Below are 20,501 nucleotides of genomic sequence, written 5' to 3'. Positions count from 1 at the left end.
CATTCCTCCATGCAGATCTCCTCTAGAGCAGTGATGTTTTTGGCTTTTCGCTTGGCAACACGGACTTTCAACTCCCTCCAAAGGTTTTCTATAGGGTTGAGATCTGGAGACTGGCTAGGCCACTCCAGGACCTTGAAATGCTTCTTACGAAGCCACTCCTTCGTTGCCCTGGCGGTGTGCTTTGGATCATTGTCATGTTGAAAGACCCAGCCACGTTTCATCTTCAATGCCCTTGCTGATGGAAGGAGGTTTGCACTCAAAATCTCACGATACATGGCCCCATTCATTCTTTCATGTACCCGGATCAGTCGTCCTGGCCCCTTTGCAGAGAAACAGCCCCAAAGCATGATGTTTCCACCACCATGCTTTACAGTAGGTATGGTGTTTGATGGATGCAACTCAGTATTCTTTTTCCTCCAAACACGACAAGTTGTGTTTCTACCAAACAGTTCCAGTTTGGTTTCATCAGACCATAGGACATTCTCCCAAAACTCCTCTGGATCATCCAAATGCTCTCTAGCAAACTTCAGACGGGTCCGGACATGTACTGGCTTAAGCAGTGGGACACATCTGGCACTGCAGGATCTGAGTCCATGGTGGCGTAGTGTGTTACTTATGGTAGGCCTTGTTAAATTGGTCCCAGCTCTCTGCAGTTCATTCACTAGGTCCCCCCGCGTGGCTCTGGGATTTTTGCTCACCGTTCTTGTGATCATTCTGACCCCACGGGGTGGGATTTTGCGTGGAGCCCCAGATCGAGGGAGATTATCAGTGGTCTTGTATATCTTCCATTTTCTAATTATTGCTCCCACTGTTGATTTCTTCACTCCAAGCTGGTTGGCTATTGCAGATTCAGTCTTCCCAGCCTGGTGCAGGGCTACAATTTTGTTTCTGGTGTCCTTTGACAGCTCTTTGGTCTTCACCATAGTGGAGTTTGGAGTCAGACTGTTTGAGGGTGTGCACAGGTGTCTTTTTATACTGATAACAAGTTTAAACAGGTGCCATTACTACAGGTAATGAGTAGTGTTGAGCATTCCGATACCGCAAGTATCGGGTATCGGCCGATACTTGCGGTATCGGAATTCCGATACCGAGATCCGATATTTTTGTGATATCGGGTATCGGAAGTGTAAAATAAAGAATTAAAATAAAAAATATTGTTATATTCACCTCTCCGGCGGCCCCTGGACATCAGCGGGAGGATCCGGCGTCCGGCACGGCTTCTTTCTTCAAAATGCGCGCCTTCAGGACCTGTGGAATGACGTCCCGGCTTCTGATTGGTCGCGTGCCGCCCATGTGACCGCCACGCGACCAATCAGAAGCCGCGACGTCATTCCTCAGCTAAAGTCCTAGAATGAGCGCCTTCTAGGACCTGAGGAATGACGTCGCGGCTTCTGATTGGTCGCGTGGCGGTCACATGGGCGGCACGCGACCAATCAGAAGCCGGGACGTCATTCCACAGGTCCTGAAGGCGCGCATTTTGAAGAAAGAAGCCGTGCCGGACGCCGGATCCTCCCGCTGATGTCCAGGGGCCGCCGGAGAGGTGAATATAACAATATTTTTTATTTTAATTCTTTATTTTACACTTTAATATGGATCCCAGGGCCTGAAGGAGAGTTTCCTCTCCTTCAGACCCTGGGATCCATGAGGATACATTCCGATACTTGATGTCCCATTGACTTGTATTGGTATCGGATATCGGTATCGGCGATATCCGATATTTTTCGGGTATCGGCCGATACTATCCGATACCGATACTTTCAAGTATCGGACGGTATCGCTCAACACTAGTAATGAGTGGAGGAAAGAGGAGACTCTTAACCCCTTTACCCCCAAGGGTGGTTTGCACGTTAATGACCAGGCCAATTTTTACAATTCTGACCACTGTCCCTTTATGAGGTTATAACTCCGAAACGCTTCAACGGATCCTGGTGATTCTGACATTGTTTTCTCGTGACATATTGTACTTCATGATAGTGGTAAAATTTCTTTGATAGTACCTGCGTTTATTTGTGAAAAAAACGGAAATTTGGCGAAAATTTTGAAAATTTCGCAATTTTCAAACTTTGAATTTTTATGCAATTAAATCACAGAGATATGTCACACAAAATACTTAATAAGTAACATTTCCCACATGTCTCCTTTACATCAGCATAATTTTGGAACCAATTTTTTTTTTTGTTAGGGAGTTATAAGGGTTAAAAGTTGACCAGCAATTTCTCATTTTTACAACACCATTTTTTTTTAGGGACCACGTCTCATTTGAAGTCATTTTGAGGGGTCTATATGATAGAAAATGCCCAAGTGTGACACCATTCTAAAAACTGCACCCCTCAAGGTGCTCAAAACCACATTCAAGAAGTTTATTAACCCTTCAGGTGTTTAATAGGAATTTTTGGAATGTTTAAATAAAAATGAACATTTAACTTTTTTACACAAAAAATTTACTTCAGCTCCAATTTGTTTTATTTTACCAAGGGTAACAGGAGAAATTGGACCCAAAAAGTTGTTGTCCAATTTGTCCTGAGTACGCTGATACCCCATATGTGGCAGTAAACCACTGTTTGGGCGCATGGGAGAGCTCGGAAGGGAAGGAGCGCTATTTGACTTTTCAATGCAAAATTGACAGGAATTGAAATGGGACGCCATGTTGCGTTTGGAGAGCCACTGATGTGCCTAAACATTGAAACCCCCCACAAGTGACACCATTTTGGAAAGTAGACCCCCTAAGGAACTTATCTGGATGTGTGGTGAGCACTTTGACCCACCAAGTGCTTCACAGAAGTTTATAATGCAGAACCGTAAAAATAAAAAATCATATTTTTTCACAAAAATTATATTTTTGCCCCCAATTTTTTATTTTTCCAAGGGTAAGAGAAGAAATTGGACCTCAAAAGTTGTTGTCCAATTTGTCCCGAGTACGCTGATACCCCATATGTGGCAGTAAACCACTGTTTGGGCGCATGGGAGAGCTCGGAAGGGAAGGAGCGCCGTTTGACTTTTCAATGCAAAATTGACAGGAATTGAGATGGGACGCCATGTTGCGTTTGGAGAGCCACTGATGTGCCTAAACATTGAAACCCCCCACAAGTGACACCATTTTGGAAAGTAGACCCCCTAAGGAACTTATCTGGATGTGTGGTGAGCACTTTGACCCACCAAGGGCTTCACAGAAGTTTATAATGCAGAGCCATAAAAATAAAACAAAATTTTTTTCCCACAAAAATTATTTTTTAGCCCCCAGTTTTGTATTTTCCCTAGGGTAACAGGAGAAATTGGACCCCAAAAGTTGTTGTCCAATTTGTCCTGAGTACGCTGATACCCCATATGTGGGGGGGAACCACCGTTTGGGCGCATGGGAGGGTTCGGAAGGGAAGGAGCGCCATTTGGAATGCAGACTTAGATGGAATGGTCTGCAGGCGTCACATTGCGTTTGCAGAGCCCCTAATGTACCTAAACAGTAGAAACCCCCCACAAGTGACACCATTTTGGAAAGTAGACCCCCTAAGGAACTCATCTTGATGTGTTGTGAGAGCTTTGAACCCCCAAGTATTTCACTACAGTTTATAACGCAGAGCCATGCAAATAAAAAATATTTTTTTTTCCACAAAAATTATATTTTAGCCCCCAGTTTTGTATTTTTCCAAGGTTAGCAGGAGAAATTGGACCCTAAATGTTGTTGTCCAATTTGTCCTGAGTACGCTGATACCCGATATGTGGGGGGGAACCACCGTTTGGGCGCATGGGAGGGCTCGGAAGGGAAGGAGCATCATTTGGAATGCAGACTTAGATGGATTGGTCTGCAGGCGTCACATTGCGTTTGCAGAGCCCCTAATGTACCTAAACAGTAGAAACCCCCCACAAGTGACCCCATATTGGAAACTAGACCCCTCAATGAACTTATCTAGATGTGTTGTGAGAACTTTGAACCCCCAAGTGTTTCACTACAGTTTATAACGCAGAGCCGTGAAAATAAAAAATCTTTTTGTTTTCCCACAAAAATTATTTTTTAGCCCCCAGTTTTGTATTTTCCCAAGGGTAACAGGAGAAATTGGTCCACAAAAGTTGTTGTCCAATTTGTCCTGAGTACGCTGATACCCCATATGTTGGGGTAAACCCCTGTTTGGGCACACAGGAGAGCTCGGAAGGGAAGGAGCACTGTTTTACTTTTTCAACGTAGAATTGGCTGGAATTGAGATCGGACGCCATGTCGTGTTTGGAGAGCCCCTGATGTGCCGAAACAGTGGAAACCCCCCAATTATAACTGAAACCCTAATCTAAACACACCCCTAACCCTAATTCCAACGGTAACCCTAACCACACCTCTAACCCTGACACACCCCTAACCCTAATCCCAACCCTATTCCCAACTGTAAATGTAATCTAAACCCTAACCCTAACTTTAGCCCCAACCCTAACTGTAGCCCCAACCCTAACCCTAACCCTAGCCCTAACCCTAGCCCTAACCCTAGCCCTAACCCTAGCCCTAACCCTAGCCCTAACCCTAGCCCTAACCCTAGCCCTAACCCTAGCCCTAACCCTAATCCTAGCCCTAACCCTAGCCCTAATGGGAAAATGGAAATAAATACATTTTTTTTTATTTTTCCCTAACTAAGGGGGTGATGAAGGGGGGTTTGATTTACTTTTATAGCGAGTTTTTTAGCGGATTTTTATGATTGGCAGCCGTCACACACTGAAAGACCCTTTTTATTGCAAAAAATATTTTTTGCAATACCACATTTTGAGAGCTATAATTTTTCCATATTTTGGTCCACAGAGTCATGTGAGGTCTTGTTTTTTGCAGGACGAGTTGACGTTTTTATTGAAAACATTTTTGGGCACGTGACATTTTTTTATCGCTTTTTATTCTGATTTTTGTGAGGAAGAATGACCAAAAGCCAGCTATTCATGAATTTCTATTGGGGGAGGCGTTTATACCGTTCCGCGTTTGGTGAAATTGATAAATCAGTTTTATTCTTCGGGTCAGTACGATTACAGCGATACCTCATTTATATCATTTTTTTATGGTTTGGTGCTTTTATACGATAAAAACTATTTTACAGAAAAAATAATTATTTTTGCATCGCTTTATTCTCAGGACTATAACTTTTTTATTTTTTTGCTGATGATGCTGTATGGCGGCTCTTTTTTTGCGGGACAATATGACGCTTTCAGCGGTACCATGGTTATTTATATCTGTCCTTTTGATCGCGTGTTATTCCACTTTTTGTTTGGCGGTATGATAATAAAGCGTTGTTTTTTGCCTCGTTTTTTTTTTTTTTTTCTTACGGTGTTTACTGAAGGGGTTAACTAGTGGGACAGTTTTATAGGTCGGGTCGTTACGGACGCGGCGATACTAAATATGTGCACTTTTATTGGGTTTTTTTTTATTTAGATGAAGAAATGTATTTATGGGAATAATATTTTTTTTTTTTTTCATTATTTTGGAATATTTTTTTTTATTTTTTTTACACATTTGGAAAATTTTTTTTTTACTTTTTTACTTTGTCCCAGGGGGGAACATCACAGATCAGTGATCTGACAGTTTGCACAGCACTCTGTCAGATCACTGATCTGACATGCAGCGCTGCAGCCTTCACAGTGCCTGCTCTAAGCAGGCTCTGTGAAGCCACCTCCCTCCCTGCAGGACCCGGATCCGCGGCCATCTTGGATCCGGGGCTCGAGCAGGGAGGGAGGTGAGGAGACCCTCGCAGCAACGCGATCACATCGCGTTGCTGCGGGGGGCTCAGGGAAGCCCGCAGGGAGCCCCCTCCCTGCGCGGTGCTTCCCTGCACCGCCGGCACATCGCGATCATCTTTGATCGCGGTGTGCCAGGGGTTAATGTGCCGGGGGCGGTCCGTGACCGCTCCTGGCACATAGTGCCGGATGTCAGCTGCGATAAGCAGCTGACACTCGGCCGCGCTCACCCCGTGAGCGCGGCCGATCGGCTATGACGTACTATCCCGTCCAGGGTCAGATAAGCCCAGGGCACCTCGACGGGATAGTACGTCTAAGGTCACAGAGGGGTTAAAGAAGAAGTTACAGGTCTGTGAGAGCCAGAAATCTTGATTGTTTGTTTCTGACCAAATACTTATTTTCCACCACAATATGCAAATAAAATGTAAAAAAAACAGACAATGTGATTTTCTGGATTTTTTTTTTCTCAGTTTGTCTCCCATAGTTGAGGTCTACCTATGATGTAAATTACAGACGCCTCTCATCTTTTTAAGTGGTGGAACTTGCACTATTGCTGACTGACTAAATACTTTTTTGCACCACTGTAAGTCTGCAAGAGATAAGTGTGACTTAAAAAAAACAAAATCTCAATCTGGAGGACCAAATAATGTATTGCCTCATGTTCCCTGTGGGGGCACTGCAGAGAAACGAAGTGCTTAGGCTACGTTCAGACTAGCGTTGTGCGCCGCTGCGTCGGCGACGCACAACGCACCGAAAAACGCGGCAAAACGCACGCAAAAACGCTGCGTTTTGCGATGCGTGCGTCGTTTTTTGCCGAAAATCGGACGCAAGAAAAATGCAACTTGTTGCGTTTTCTTGGTCCGACGCTTGCGGCAAAAAAGACGCACGCATCGCAAAACGCAACAAGCAAAAACGCATGCGGCCCCCCTGTTACACATAGGGGCGCATGACGCGTGCGTCGCCGCTGCGTCGCCCGACGCGGCACCGACGCAGACTAGCACAACGCTAGTCTGAACGTAGCCTTATTGTTAGGCTCCCTTATGGTTGTAACTGACTGCTGAGGGTCAATACAGCAAGACACACTGGAAAAAAAAATTGAATGTAAATATTATTGAAAGAGAAATGGAATAATTCATCTTTACATTCTCTTTCTCTTGTTTTCTGTAGCAGAGAAGCACTGGAAGCAAGAAGGAGGTCATTGAACTGACAGATGACAATTTTGACAGACTAGTATTGAACGGCGATGACGTTTGGCTTGTTGAATTCTTTGCTCCGTGGTGCGGCCACTGTAAGAAGTAAGTGTACACTGGAAGTTCTGGTATTCAGGTCACAACCTATGACGTATAGGTACGTCATCGGTCGCCTCCCTCTGTTTGATGCGGGCTCCGGTGCTGAGCCCGCATGTTTTCCTGCACTTAACAGCTGATATGATCTGAAAAATAAGAAGTTATGGCTCTGGGAAGAATAGGAGTTATAAAAAAAAAAAAAAACATGGAGACGCAAAACTCCTAAGATCGTGAAAGGGTTAAAAGGGTTAGTACGGCTGTTAGGGGCACATGACAGCTGATCAAATCATCTGTGGTGCCGGAAAAGATGCAATTACATTGGAGGGGGGGTCACTAGGGAGACTCTTGCCTTGTCTAACCACGTAGATGCTGCAACCACTTTTGGCCGTGGTATCTGAGGGGTTGAATCTCGATTTGATGTTCTCTCCTCTCCCCGGTGGTTGTCGCAGCAGAATATCAGTTATGTGCAATAAAAAAAAAAAAAGTGCCCTAAACAGATAAGCAGGTAGAGTTTGAGAGATTTATGTTATTTTATTGTGGAAGCAGTCCTAGTTTTTGTAAGTCATTGATCTGAGCGTTATATTGAATAATATGCCGTGTTCTGTCTGCCCTCAGCTTGGAGCCGGAGTGGGCCGCTGCAGCCTCCGAAGTTGCCGAACAAACCAAAGGCAAAGTGAAGCTGGGCGCAGTTGATGCCACGGTGCACCAAGGACTAGCCAGCCGCTATGGGGTGAGTAGTGACCTGTGTAACCGGATCGCCAGGTGCCAGTACGGACACTGGGCTATAAGTCAGATCGCTGGGACTGGTGCCCGTACCGACACTAATAATGAGGTATAATATCAGGAAATCGCTGTGACTTCACTGTATACAGGGACCGGTGCCTTTTTTTTTTTTTTTTTCCTCCATACTATAATCTCTAGTAATGACTAGCGTTGAGCGAATATGTTCGGGTCTCCGCTTATTTGGCACACTATAGCGGTTACTGAATAAGCTGCAGAGGGAACACGGATACATAGAGCGCGCCGGCTAATCGGCACCGCAGCTGCATGTGTCGCGGCTGTGTGACAGTCACAACACATGCATGGAGAGGCTGTGTGTCGGGCTCTCCATTCATGTGCTAGGACTGTGACACAGCCGCGACACATGCAGCTGCGGTGCCGATCAGCCGGCGCGCTCTATGTATCCGGGTTCCCTCTGCAGCTTATTCGGTAACCGCTATAGCGTGCCAAATAAGCGGAGACCCAAACATATTCGCTCAGCTCTAGTAATGATCACTACTGAACTACTGAACTGTCTGCTCTTTATCCATTAGGTACTGTTGTATCTACGACCTATGAGGGATTATTGTACATCTTGTGTCTTTCACTCAAATCCTATAGGACAGTGAGTTCATTCTGCCCCTTTCCTCACAACAAATTTAAATTGCTTTTGGGGTACAGATCAATCTAATATGTCCAGGAACTGTTCCTCTTCTCCTGCTTTGTAACTTGCCCTCCACTCTTTCAGTAGGTGGGGTTCCTGTTCATCAGTATTCTGACAGCACTATAGGAGCTGGAACTTCCTTTCCCCTCCCTTTCCCGTGTGTATTGCTTCTGTCATTGTCCACTGACTTACCTGTCCTTGGCTGAAAGTCTGCCTCTCTATTATGCCTTTATTCAGTTTGATAGTGAGGAGAGCAGTACCAGGGACACAAAAGACCCTTCTCCACTTCCTGTCGGCATCTCTGCTTCTAGAGACAGATTACACTTGACAGCAGGCAGGAAACCGCAAATTCTACAAAACTGAGATACCTAGGGGCCGGCACTTTGGATTGAGTTTTCAGGCCGAAAATGTAACAACCCTGCAGCAGAACAACAAAAGATTTGTAGCCGTAATTGCAGCAAAAGGTTCTGCAAAGTATTGAGTCAGGGGGGCTGAATACAAACGCACGTCACAATTTTAAGCTTTACATTTTTAAAATGTAATTAGAAAAACAAGTATCCTTTTCTTTACACTTCACAAATACTTGTTTATTTTGTGTTTTATATATCACATAAAATCCCATTAAGATATATATGTTTGTGGGTATAAAGTGAAAAAATTTGGAAAAGTTTGCGGGGTATGAATACTTTTTCAAGGCACTGTATATTGGGGAATTGCATTAATAGAATTTAATTATCGGACCATGTTCTCCTCTACAGTAAAGGGGTTCGGCAGTGAAGGATAAGTGTCTGTAACGCCCTCATCAGCTTCAGGCGCAGCATCTGTAACTTTAATTCTTTTTCTTTTCAGATCAGAGGATTTCCCACCATTAAAATTTTCCCGAAAGGAGAGGAACCCATCGACTATGAGGGTGGACGGACGAGGGCGGATATCGTGGCTCGTGCCCTTGACTTGTTCTCTGAGAACGCTCCTCCCCCGGAAATCCTGGAGGTTGGTTTTTCTTCATTTTTGCCTATTTGTGAGCAGATAAGGCTAGGCGGTGGCAGAGGTTCCTGGCAGCTGCTTTGGACAAGCCGATCATCCATGCCACTAATCCGTCCCGTCATCTGGGTTGCAGGAACCCGGAAAACTCTTGTGTGACCTTCCTCTACGTCCCTCCCATGTTCCCGGACGCGGATGATGAACTCTCACACTTTTTGCTTTGACAGATGCTGAATGAAGCCCTCATGAAGAAGACCTGCGAGGAACACCAGCTCTGCATCGTCGCTGTCCTGCCTCATATCCTGGACACAGGTACTAGGTCTGACACCACCCTGCACATCGTCGGACTAATCGGAGGGGTAGTGGTTGGCATCGCTTGGCCTTCGCCGTCGTGGACGGGACCTCAATTGTTTTCCATTTTTCTTGCAGGAGCATCTGGAAGGAATGCCTATTTGGAAGTCATGCTGAAAATGGCTGATAAGTACAAGAAGAAGATATGGGGGTGAGTCCGCCTGCAGCCGCCATGGAGCGTTACAGTGGTTTATTTCAAATGTCACCCCAAGACGTCATTTTTTAACCCCCTTCCTGACATAGGGCATACACATACTTAGGTGAACTGGACTTCTTTTGGAGATCGTGATTTAAAAAAAAATAAAAAAATTTGTATATTGCAGTATGTAGTCAAGCAACCAAATCATTGCCGGGGACTAAAAGTATAAGCAAAAAGTAATAGAAGTTTTTTACATTTTTACTCCTCAATTTCCCAATGCAAAATTAAAAAAAAAAATTCTCTCTGCGGCCGTAATAGTCTATCCGATCTCCGAAAATATGATATCCATTAACAGTAAACAGCATAAAAAAATGCTAAAATTGCTGTTTTTTGTTCACCTTCCTTCCCTCCAAAAAATGCCAGAAAAAGCGACCAGAGCACTGTACATAGCCAAGAATGAGCCATAAAAACTACAGCTCAGCACTCTACAAATAAGCCCAGCGACGTGACTAATTAAAAAAAAAAAATGCAGATATGGGAAAATGGCAACACGCACAATTTTTATTTTTTTTAAGTTTTGGGTTTTTTTTTTGGTTTTTTTTTTACCATGAAAATACTAATAAAAACTATTCATGTTTGCTATCGACCCCATCATAACAACCTGGAGAATCATGTTTTCAAATCCATATTTACCTCTCAATTTACCCTGTGAAAAACATTCCCACCAATCTCCCCCGAAAAAGTCAGAATTGTTCGGGAAGGGGGGGGGGGGGGATTCCACTATTTCATGCTACATGGAATTTTATTTTATTTTTTTTTTTCATTTTCCAGTTCATTCAAATGAACGAATGTTTTCATAGAAAAAAACTTTTGGAAAATGGTGACACAAATAAAATTTTTATTTTAATGAATTTCTGAATTTTTTTTTATTTTTTTTTTAATTTTTACACCATGAAAAAAAAAAAAAACTAGGCATATCTGGTATCACCGTATTTATCCTGACCTGGAGAATCGTATTGCCTGGTCATTTTTATCGTACAATGAACAAAATAAAACCAATTGCAGGATTGGGGGTGGGGGAGGGAGGATGAAATTTGGTCAAACTTGGAATTTATTTCCCAGTACATCGCATGGTAAAATAGATGGTGGTCATACCTCGTATGTCTGTCAATTTAGAAGAATAAAAAATAAAGTTATGGAAAATCTCCATGTCGGGAAGGGGTTAAAGGGATTATTCCCAGTTTCATATATAGGTATTGGTGGCTAGAGCTTGTAAATAGAAGCAATTTTGCCATTTACTGCTCGTAAATATGTCAGCCATTTGTGAGATATTAACACTTTTTCTTTTGTTTACAGGCTCGTTGCCTTAGAGACCGACCTCCACTGCTGGACAACAGAACATGAGCAGTGTTTACAAGCTCTTTTCTGTTGAGCTTGTAAGGACTGTATTTTTTTTTTTTTTTCTTAAAGCTGACCAGGATTGCTAAAGTGAGCTGTTACCTCCTGATCCTGGCTAATTTCAGCGCAGTGCCTGCATGCTAAGCAGCAGCAGTGGTCGGTCTCCTTGGCAACAAGCTGTAAACAAAAATGCTAGTATCTCAAGAACGGCTGACAATTTTAATAAGCCGTAAATTGCAAAAAGTGCTTGTTTTTACCAGCACTATCCGACCAATATCCAGTTCTAAAAATGGGAATAACCCTGTAACGTTTCAGCAGCTGATATTACGCTTTGGAAAGACAAGGGAATATTTTTCTGCAGACCATATTGGAGCGGTTTGCAGCTATTGAACAGCTGCCACGGTGTACGGACATCTAATAGCGCGTGTATTGTTACAGATGGCTCTGGACAGAAGCCGGTGCCCAGCTGGATCTGGAGACCGCTCTCGGCATCGGCGGCTTTGGTTATCCGGCCATGGCTGCTATTAATGCACGAAAGATGAAGTTTGCACTTCTGAAGGGCTCCTTCAGCGAGCAGGGAATCAACGAGTTCTTACGGTAAGAGTAAATTGTGTCTCGTGGGTGGATGTCCCTTCTGAGCTTTTCCGAGCGATATCCATAAAGAATTCTGCGACGTTCTGGTTATATTTGACCTCCATGTTTATTCGGTTTTGCTTTTCCCTCTGTGTTTGCAGAGAGCTCTCGTTTGGCCGCGGCTCCACTTCTCCAGTTGGCGGTGGCGCCATTCCCAAGATTAACTCCGTCGAGGCTTGGGATGGGAAGGATGGAGAGGTAAGAACACATCTAATTCTGGTTATTAACAGGCTCGTCCGAGACTCCTATATGAATGTCCTACCCGTAGGACAATGGTGGGGGTCTGACACCCCCCATCAATCTGCTCCTGCGGTTGCCATAAATGTATGGGGTGAAACACAGCCACCCTGTACATCGTTTAGTGCTCGCTGTCAGCCGGCATTGCATCCTATCTCTACTCGTAGTGGATAGGTCATCAATATATAAGACCCAGACAACCCCTTTTCAAAAGGAAACTGTCAGGAGGTTTTTACTATGTAATCTGAGAGCAGCATGATGTTGGGGCTGAGACCCTGATTCCAGCGATGTGTCGCTTGCTGGTCTGCATGCTGTCATTTTGATACAATCGCAGTTTTCTCTGCCTCAAATTTAGCAGTTCTCAGATGCTGATCCTTCTATAGCCCCGCCCACACCCCTGATTGGCAGAAAGCGAATCAGTGATGGGGGCGTGGTTGGACTAGGAGGCACAAGACCTCTAGTCCTGCAGTGATAATCTCCTACTGATAAAACACTTATTCTATTGAGACAACAACACACAACCCAGTAAGTGACACATCCCTGGAATCAAGGTCTGAGCCCCAACATCATGCTGCTCTCAGATTACATAGAAGAAAAACTGCTGACTGAACATCACCCAAATTGAGTTTCTTGCCAGTGCCTTAAAGGGGTTCTCTGGGTGTCTGATATTAATAACCTATACTCATGGCCTCAATATTAGATCAGCAGGGGGTCCGACACCTGGTACCTCCATCAGTCAGCTGCTAGCCATTGCAGTGATGGCCAGATATAAACCTTGAGCACTGTGCTGTCATCCATATCATGTGTCTGGAGAACCTCTTTAATAAATCCATCCTACATTTCTGTTTTTTTTTTCTGCAGCTTCCGGTCGAGGACGACATTGATCTCAGCGATGTAGACCTTGACGACATTGAGAAAGATGAACTGTGAAAAGAAGCAGCACATGCCTCCATGTCGTATCGTTACATCCCTCCTCTCGGAGGAACGTTCTAGATGGTGGGGTGGACCGCCACCCGTCCAGAACGCTGGGGTGGCAGCTGCAATGACTCTTATGTGTGCACTCGGAGAGAAGGATTTCAATTCTACCAATGGACAGTTCCTCTCGGGAGAACACTGAAAAAAATTCTATGAATTGTCGTAACAGTGATGACTTCTGTTGTTTTCTCTTTAGATTTTTGTTTTCCCTTTTTTTTTTTTTTGGGTCTGGGGTCGTGGTGTTTGCAGACTGAAGGAATTACACCCTATTTGGCTTTTTTCGCCAGTTAAAAACTGTCACCCAGATCGTCTTCTCGGCCGATGCTGCAAATATTGTTTTGTTTAATGTATTTTATGTTTTGGGTATTTTCATTGGCAAATTGATCAGCTTGACTCAATTTCTGAATAAAATATTTTTTGACACTTGGTGTTTTTATTGGTTGATTTGTGTTATACCTTTCTGGAAAAGTAGCTTTCATATCATAATTTGTAATGTTTTTTTTTTTTTAGCAGGGTTTTTGTATTTTTGTGTTCTGGAGGTACAAAATCAAATATATTATACTTTTCTCGATAATGGCATAGGGGTATACAGGACCATGGGTGTGCGCTCTGCCACGACATGGCTCGACATATGATCGAAAAGTTTTGACTCCACTTGGTGGGTTTCATCTTTTACTACGACACTAGGCAGCTCCGTTTTAGTGTCGGTAGGAGGCAGACACGATCTGTATCAGACCTTCTACACGTTTTCTTTGTCATATTTTTTGCTTTTCTTTCTGTCTTCAGGTGGTGCAGATGTACCCTGCCTTAGGATAGCATCCCAGGAAGGACTTGTTTACAGCTCGTTTGGCTGTTTTTTGCACTTTTTTGGCCACTTTCCCTGGCACCATCCACTGGGGCCTTCAACAAGCCCATGGTAACCCTTGGTAATCGCCTTCTCTGTGAAAGGTGAGGCCTTTTTCCTAGCCTGTGGGCCTTCTCTAGTGATTACCACCATGGGGGTGCTGTGCGGCTGTGGAGTCTTAACTAATCGAGGCATGGTCTTTACTTCTGGCTAGGCCGCAACTTCCATTTCACGTCTGTGGTGGCCTGTTATCTCCCGTCTCGTCTCAAAGGGATTCGAAGAGCAGGCTTTCTCTCCCTTCATGTGCTTTTCTCACTATTTTTTTCGGAGAGGGCTTTCTTTTTTTTAAGCTTTGTCCTTCCTGGAGTCAAAGCTGTCTCTCCACTCCTACAGGCATCTTTTCTGTGTCACTTTATAGTCACAAGTCTCAAGTAGCTTGCCGATATAATATCCAGCTGCTCAGCGCCATTTGATGGAAACAAATACTCGGTTTAACTGCTCCTGCACTTTGCTTGCTACCAGTAGGCGCCTTTCTTTGGTATATTTTCTTTTTTTTTCCAGCTCCTATGTTCTCTTCCCTGGAAGACTCCCCAGGCAATCCCTGGTTACATAACTTGCATTGCAACAAACACCTTGCCATGCGGTGAGCCAGGTTCCCTCTGCGAGTTTCTTAGACCTCCTGCCCACTCTGGAACCAATGTCCCCCGAATGGGTCAGGTCTATCACACAGGCCTCTCCGAATCCATGGTTGTTCCCCTGGTGCGCTTGCCAGCCAGGCTCGCACGTGAGCGTTTTCGTACACAATCACTGCCCTGAGCTTGTGGAATTCACCTCACCCCACAGATCTTCTCACAAGACACAAAGAATCCCTTCCAACAGATCTTCAGTATCCTGGGACAGAGCCCCAGCAGATGACGCCGTTTCACCCACTGCCCAGACTCAATTCTTGGGGGACTCCTCTGACTCTGAATATGAGCAGAATTCAAAGTTTACCTCAGGCATGGAGGAGCTTCTTCAGGCCGTGAAATACACCACACAAGTCAAGGACGAATCCGCCTCCTCTTCCTAGGAAGGAAATCGGCATTGTAAGCAACAGATCACTTTTCCCCATGACTTTGATGATCTTTCAGTGAAGGAATAGAAAAGCCCATATATAGTAGAGTTCAAAATAATAGCAGTGTGGTCAAAAACATGAATTAGTCACAATCTTTATCCCAGTTTTTATTTCCAGCATTGGGAACATTGCACACTGTTTTCGAATTGAAAACCTGAAGGGAAATGTATATAATTATTAACTACTTCAGAAAAAAAGCAAAAAATTAACATTGGGCCGTTCTAAATAATAGCAGTGTCATCATGTGTCTTTACAATCTCACAATATGTACTATTTTGAGGATTTAGCATTCCTGTGAATCGGTAACCTAATATTTAGTTGTTACCCACAGTTTTTTTGTTTTTTTTTTTTAGAACTGCTTCACATCTATGTTGCACGGAGTCACCAACTTCTGTCCGCTGTCACCTGTAATTCCAGCCCAGGATGCTCGGATTACATCACACAATTTTTTGGCATTTGTTGGCTTTGCCTCAGAAACTGCATTTTTAATGATCCCCCCACAAGTGTTCTATCGGATTAAGGTCCGGGGATTGGGCTGGCCGCTCCATAACCTCAATTTATTGGACTGGAACCAAGATTTTGCTCATTTACTGGTGTGTTTAGGGTCGTCGTCTGGTTGAAACCCCCATTTCAAGGGCATATCCTCTTCAGCGTAAGGCAACATGACCTCTTCAAGAATATATGCAATCTGCTCCATGACCCCTGGAATGCGGTAAATAGGTCCGGCACCATAGTATGAGAATCCTGTCCCATATCGTGATGCTTCACCACCATGTTTCTCTGTATGCAGAGTGTACTGTGGCTTGGAGGCAGAGTTTGGGGGTTATCTGACAAACTCTTCGGCCCTTGGATCCAAAAAGAACAATTTTACTTTCATCAGTCCACAAAATGTTTCTCCATTTCTCTTTAGGCCAGTTGATGTGTTCTTTGGCAAATTGTATCCTCTTCAGTACTTGTTTTGGTTTTTTATTAACAGTGGGACTTTGCGGGGACTTCTTGCTAAGAGATTAGCGTCACACAGGTATCTTCTACCTGTCATAGTTCTCACAGGTAACTTGAGACTGTCTGTGATCATCCTGGAGATGCTAATTGGCTGAGCCTTTGCCATTCTGGCTCTTCTTCCACCCTTCGGATGGTAGTCTTCCTTTTTTTTTTCCATGTCTCTCTGGTTTGGTTTTCCATTATAGACAGAAAATCATATCATTACGAATCATAGCCCATTCAGGACCCAAATATAAGGCTAGAGTGGTATTTAAAACAAAAAAAGATGACTTGGCGTGTGCTGGTATTGTCCCGACGCGTTTCCCCGTTAGCACGGTTCATCAGGAGGAAAATAGTGTGGTCATTGATGATGCCGGATGCCATATAGAGGTATGTCTATAATGGACGGAGGACGAGCATAGTCACTAGTGGATTATATTTTGGCTTTTTGGTATGAGCTACTTACTTATGCGGTGTGCTGTATCATTGTAATATATATGGGGGTGCCTGTTAGGGCCTTTAGACTGCTTGTATTTGTGGGCATTTTTTTCTGTGTTTTTTTCACCACTGCTCTTCACTATATTGTTTTCCCACCTATATTGAGAGGGACATTGCAGGGGAGTGAGGGACAGCCTACGTTGAGTGGGGGCGCCAATAAATCGTTTCTTAGGGTGCCAACCTCCACAGTCAGGCAGTTTTGAGCAGTAGGATGTGTGTAGGACCTTAACAGGATATTGTTTAGTGGTATTTCGTTTCCTATCTAATATATATTGGTATTTACCAAATTTTTAATATTGGGTCAAGGTTTTTTTTTTATATATATATATATATATATATATATATATATATATATATATATATATATATATATATATATATACAGTGGGGCAAAATAGTATTTAGTCAGTCAGCAATAGTGCAAGTTCCACCACTTAAAAAGATGAGAGGCGTCTGTAATTTACATCATAGGTAGACCTCAACTATGGGAGACAAACTGAGAAAAAAAAATCCAGAAAATCACATTGTCTGTTTTTTTAACATTTTATTTGCATATTATGGTGGAAAATAAGTATTTGGTCAGAAACAAAATTTCATCTCAATACTTTGTAATATATCCTTTGTTGGCAATGACAGAGGTCAAACGTTTTCTGTAAGTCTTCACAAGGTTGCCACACACTGTTGTTGGTATGTTGGCCCATTCCTCCATGCAGATCTCCTCTAGAGCAGTGATGTTTTTGGCTTTTTGCTTGGCAACACGGACTTTCAACTCCCTCCAAAGGTTTTCTATAGGGTTGAGATCTGGAGACTGGCTAGGCCACTCCAGGACCTTGAAATGCTTCTTACGAAGCCACTCCTTCGTTGCCCTGGCGGTGTGCTTTGGATCATTGTCATGTTGAAAGACCCAGCCACGTTTCATCTTCAATGCCCTTGCTGATGGAAGGAGGTTTGCACTCAAAATCTCACGATACATGGCCCCATTCATTCTTTCTTGTACCTGGATCAGTCGTCCTGGCCCCTTTGCAGAGAAACAGCCCCAAAGCATGATGTTTCCACCACCATGCTTTACAGTAGGTATGGTATTTGATGGATGCAACTCAGTATTCTTTTTCCTCCAAACACGACAAGTTGTGTTTCTACCAAACAGTTCCAGTTTGGTTTCATCAGACCATAGGACATTCTCCCAAAACTCCTCTGGATCATCCAAATGCTCTCTAGCAAACTTCAGACGGACCCGGACACGTACTGGCTTAAGCAGTGGGACAAGTCTGGCACTGCAGGATCTGAGTCCATGCTGGCGTAGTGTGTTACTTGTGGTAGGCCTTGTTACATTGGTCCCAGCTCTCTGCAGTTCATTCACTAGGTCCCCCCCGCGTGGTTCTGGGATTTTTGCTCACCGTTGTAATCATTCTGACCCCACGGGGTGGGATTTTGCGTGGAGCCCCAGATCGAGGGAGATTATCAGTGGTCTTGTATGTCTTCCATTTTCTAATTATTGCTCCCACTGTTGATTTCTTCACTCCAAGCTGGTTGGCTATTGCAGATTCAGTCTTCCCAGCCTGGTGCAGGGCTACAATTTTGTTTCTGGTGTCCTTTGACAGCTCTTTGGTTTTCACCATAGTGGAGTTTGGAGTCAGACTGTTTGAGGGTGTGCACAGGTGTCTTTTTATACTGATAACAAGTTTAAACAGGTGTCATTACTACAGGTAATGAGTGGAGGAAAGAGGAGACTCTTAAAGAAGAAGTTACAGGTCTGTGAGAGCCAGAAATCTTGATTGTTTGTTTCTGACCAAATACTTATTTTCCACCATAATATGCAAATAAAATGTTAAAAAAACAGACAATGTGATTTTCTGAATTTTTTTTCTCAGTTTGTCTCCCATAGTTGAGGTCTACCTATGATGTAAATTACAGATGCCTCTCATCTTTTTAAGTGGTGGAACTTGCACTATTGCTGACTGACTAAATACTTTTTTGCCCCACTGTGTATATATATATATATATATATATGGATCATTAAAAGTGAAGTTTTAAGGGATTACATGTACGCACTGTGGAAATGTGCACATTTTAGGCATTATTCAGCTTTTGCATTACATCCACAGCAGAAGTGGACGTGCTGTGAATTTCAGGTTCATTTGTTTTTGCCATTTTTCTCCAGTGTATGTGAATGAGATATCTTGAACTCTTTGACGATTTAGAAGCGTGAATGCATTTATGGAGCGCCCGCTAGGGCTGTGGGGCACTCTGTACCGGCAGTACTTAAAGGGGTGGGTCACGGTGGCAGTGACCCGGTCCGTGGCCCTGGGCATCCAATAAAAGGGGAAAGGTGCAGTGGGAATAAAGTCTACTGTAGTAGTGTTCGTGATGCCACCTGTGGTATTCGGCCCGGGATGGCTGACGCTGCTTAAAGGGGTCCTCTGGGGATGATGGTATTGTAGCAGAGGTGGTATAGTTCCCCACAGGTAGAACTCAGTCCCCAGGGCTTCCAGTGTACAAGGGAAAGATGACAGACGGAATACTGCCGGAAAGAATTGGAGGACACAAGGTTGCAGTCTCTTTACCTTTTATTGTAGTAATCAACCACAGTCCAGGGTACGGATCACAGGTGTTGGTGTGGTCCGGCCAGCCTGGAAGCGATTCGGAGATCCCCCTAGCCAGGTGGGGTAGCTTTCCTTACTGCGCTGTGATTTAAGTCCCTTGCTGCCTAAGGCTTCACACAAGCTCCTCACTTTCTCTCTGTCCCTTTAAGTAGGACACTAATCCGTATGGCAGGCAACTCGAGCCTTTTTATAAGTGTCCCTGGTTGCGGCGACTCTGGGCTCTATATGCTGCTGTGGCTTCGGATGTAATGGTGGACAGGCGACTTGAAATCTCCTGCCCGCCAGGTTCTGCTGTGGGGCATAGATACCCCCACAACCTCGGAATTCCGGCTTCCAGTTAATTGCGCCAATTCTGGAGTGAGCCCTCTCGTAGCTCCACTCCGAGTATCTTTCCTGTCATTTGCCTCTTCTCCCTCACAGTCTCTCACAGACTGCCCTGTCTCTCTATTCTCTTTGAAGGAGCTGCAGAACCACATGTCTGCATGGCCCCAGCTTTCCACTCCTCACTCCTCTCTGACAGACTGACTCTAACTCCTCCTCCAGCCAGAATATATAGGGAAGCCACCCACAAACTGGATCAGAGCTCCCCCTTCTGGCCTGGAGTCAGAACAGTGTTGTGTGTACGTGCTACCTGTTACAGGGATCCTTCCTCGCTTCCAGGCATGGCATCACCCTCCCTGTGAGGAAAACAATACCACTGACAACCGAACTCCTGGGAAGTCACATTTATTTATTGGGTCGTTCCCATTTTCATGGATGGATATTGTCGGATAGTGCTTCTAAAAACACACACTTTTGATATTTATTTCTTATTAAAAATTGTCAGCTATTCTTGAGATACCAACAATTTTCTTATTTTGTTTAGATCTCATTTCCTAGGAGAGCGACCACCACTGCTGTATAGCTTGTAAACCCTGCGCTGAAGCTGGCCAGGATTAGGAGGTAACAGCGCCCTCCAGCGATCCAGACCAGTTTCAAAGCAGTGCTTACAAGCTGAATAAAAAAGAGCTTGTAAACACTGTGCATGCTCCACTGTCTGGCAGTGGTGGTCGGTCTCCAAGGCAACAAATGTCTCCAAATGTTAATATCTTGAGAAGAGTTAAAAATTGTAATAAACAGTAAATTGCAAAATTGCTTGTCTTTACAGGCACTATCTGACAAAACCCTATTTATGAAGATGGGACTAACCCTTTAAGCACTCTTAAACTAATGGTTGGTGATGGCTGAGCATAATGATGGGGTATTTGCATATTTCGGGTCATTCATTGCCTTTGGAGAGTGTGCATCATGTATTGCAGACTACATCGCAGTTAGTACTAATTAGTCACAGATTGTACTACACAG

At 44.0% G+C, this 20,501-nt stretch overlaps 1 protein-coding gene across 2 annotated transcripts in view; it reads left to right on the top strand.

Moving 5' to 3' along the window:
* PDIA6 (protein disulfide isomerase family A member 6) overlaps nt 1-13,543 on the top strand; it is a 37,763-nt gene extending 24,220 nt beyond the window's left edge. For both annotated transcript variants that reach the window (XM_069728096.1, XM_069728095.1), the window contains 8 exons: nt 6,862-6,989; nt 7,596-7,710; nt 9,253-9,393; nt 9,612-9,696; nt 9,814-9,886; nt 11,711-11,869; nt 12,007-12,103; nt 13,004-13,543. In XM_069728096.1, coding sequence (XP_069584197.1) covers nt 6,862-6,989; nt 7,596-7,710; nt 9,253-9,393; nt 9,612-9,696; nt 9,814-9,886; nt 11,711-11,869; nt 12,007-12,103; nt 13,004-13,072 — 867 coding nt within the window. In that variant the 3' untranslated portion in view covers nt 13,073-13,543. The remainder of the gene's footprint in view (nt 1-6,861; nt 6,990-7,595; nt 7,711-9,252; nt 9,394-9,611; nt 9,697-9,813; nt 9,887-11,710; nt 11,870-12,006; nt 12,104-13,003) is intronic.
* Nucleotides 13,544-20,501: the final 6,958 nt, after the last annotated feature.

Source organism: Ranitomeya imitator, chromosome 5, assembly GCF_032444005.1.
Source record: "Ranitomeya imitator isolate aRanImi1 chromosome 5, aRanImi1.pri, whole genome shotgun sequence".
Lineage (NCBI taxonomy): Eukaryota > Metazoa > Chordata > Amphibia > Anura > Dendrobatidae > Ranitomeya > Ranitomeya imitator.
This window is presented reverse-complemented; position numbering and strand designations above follow the sequence as displayed.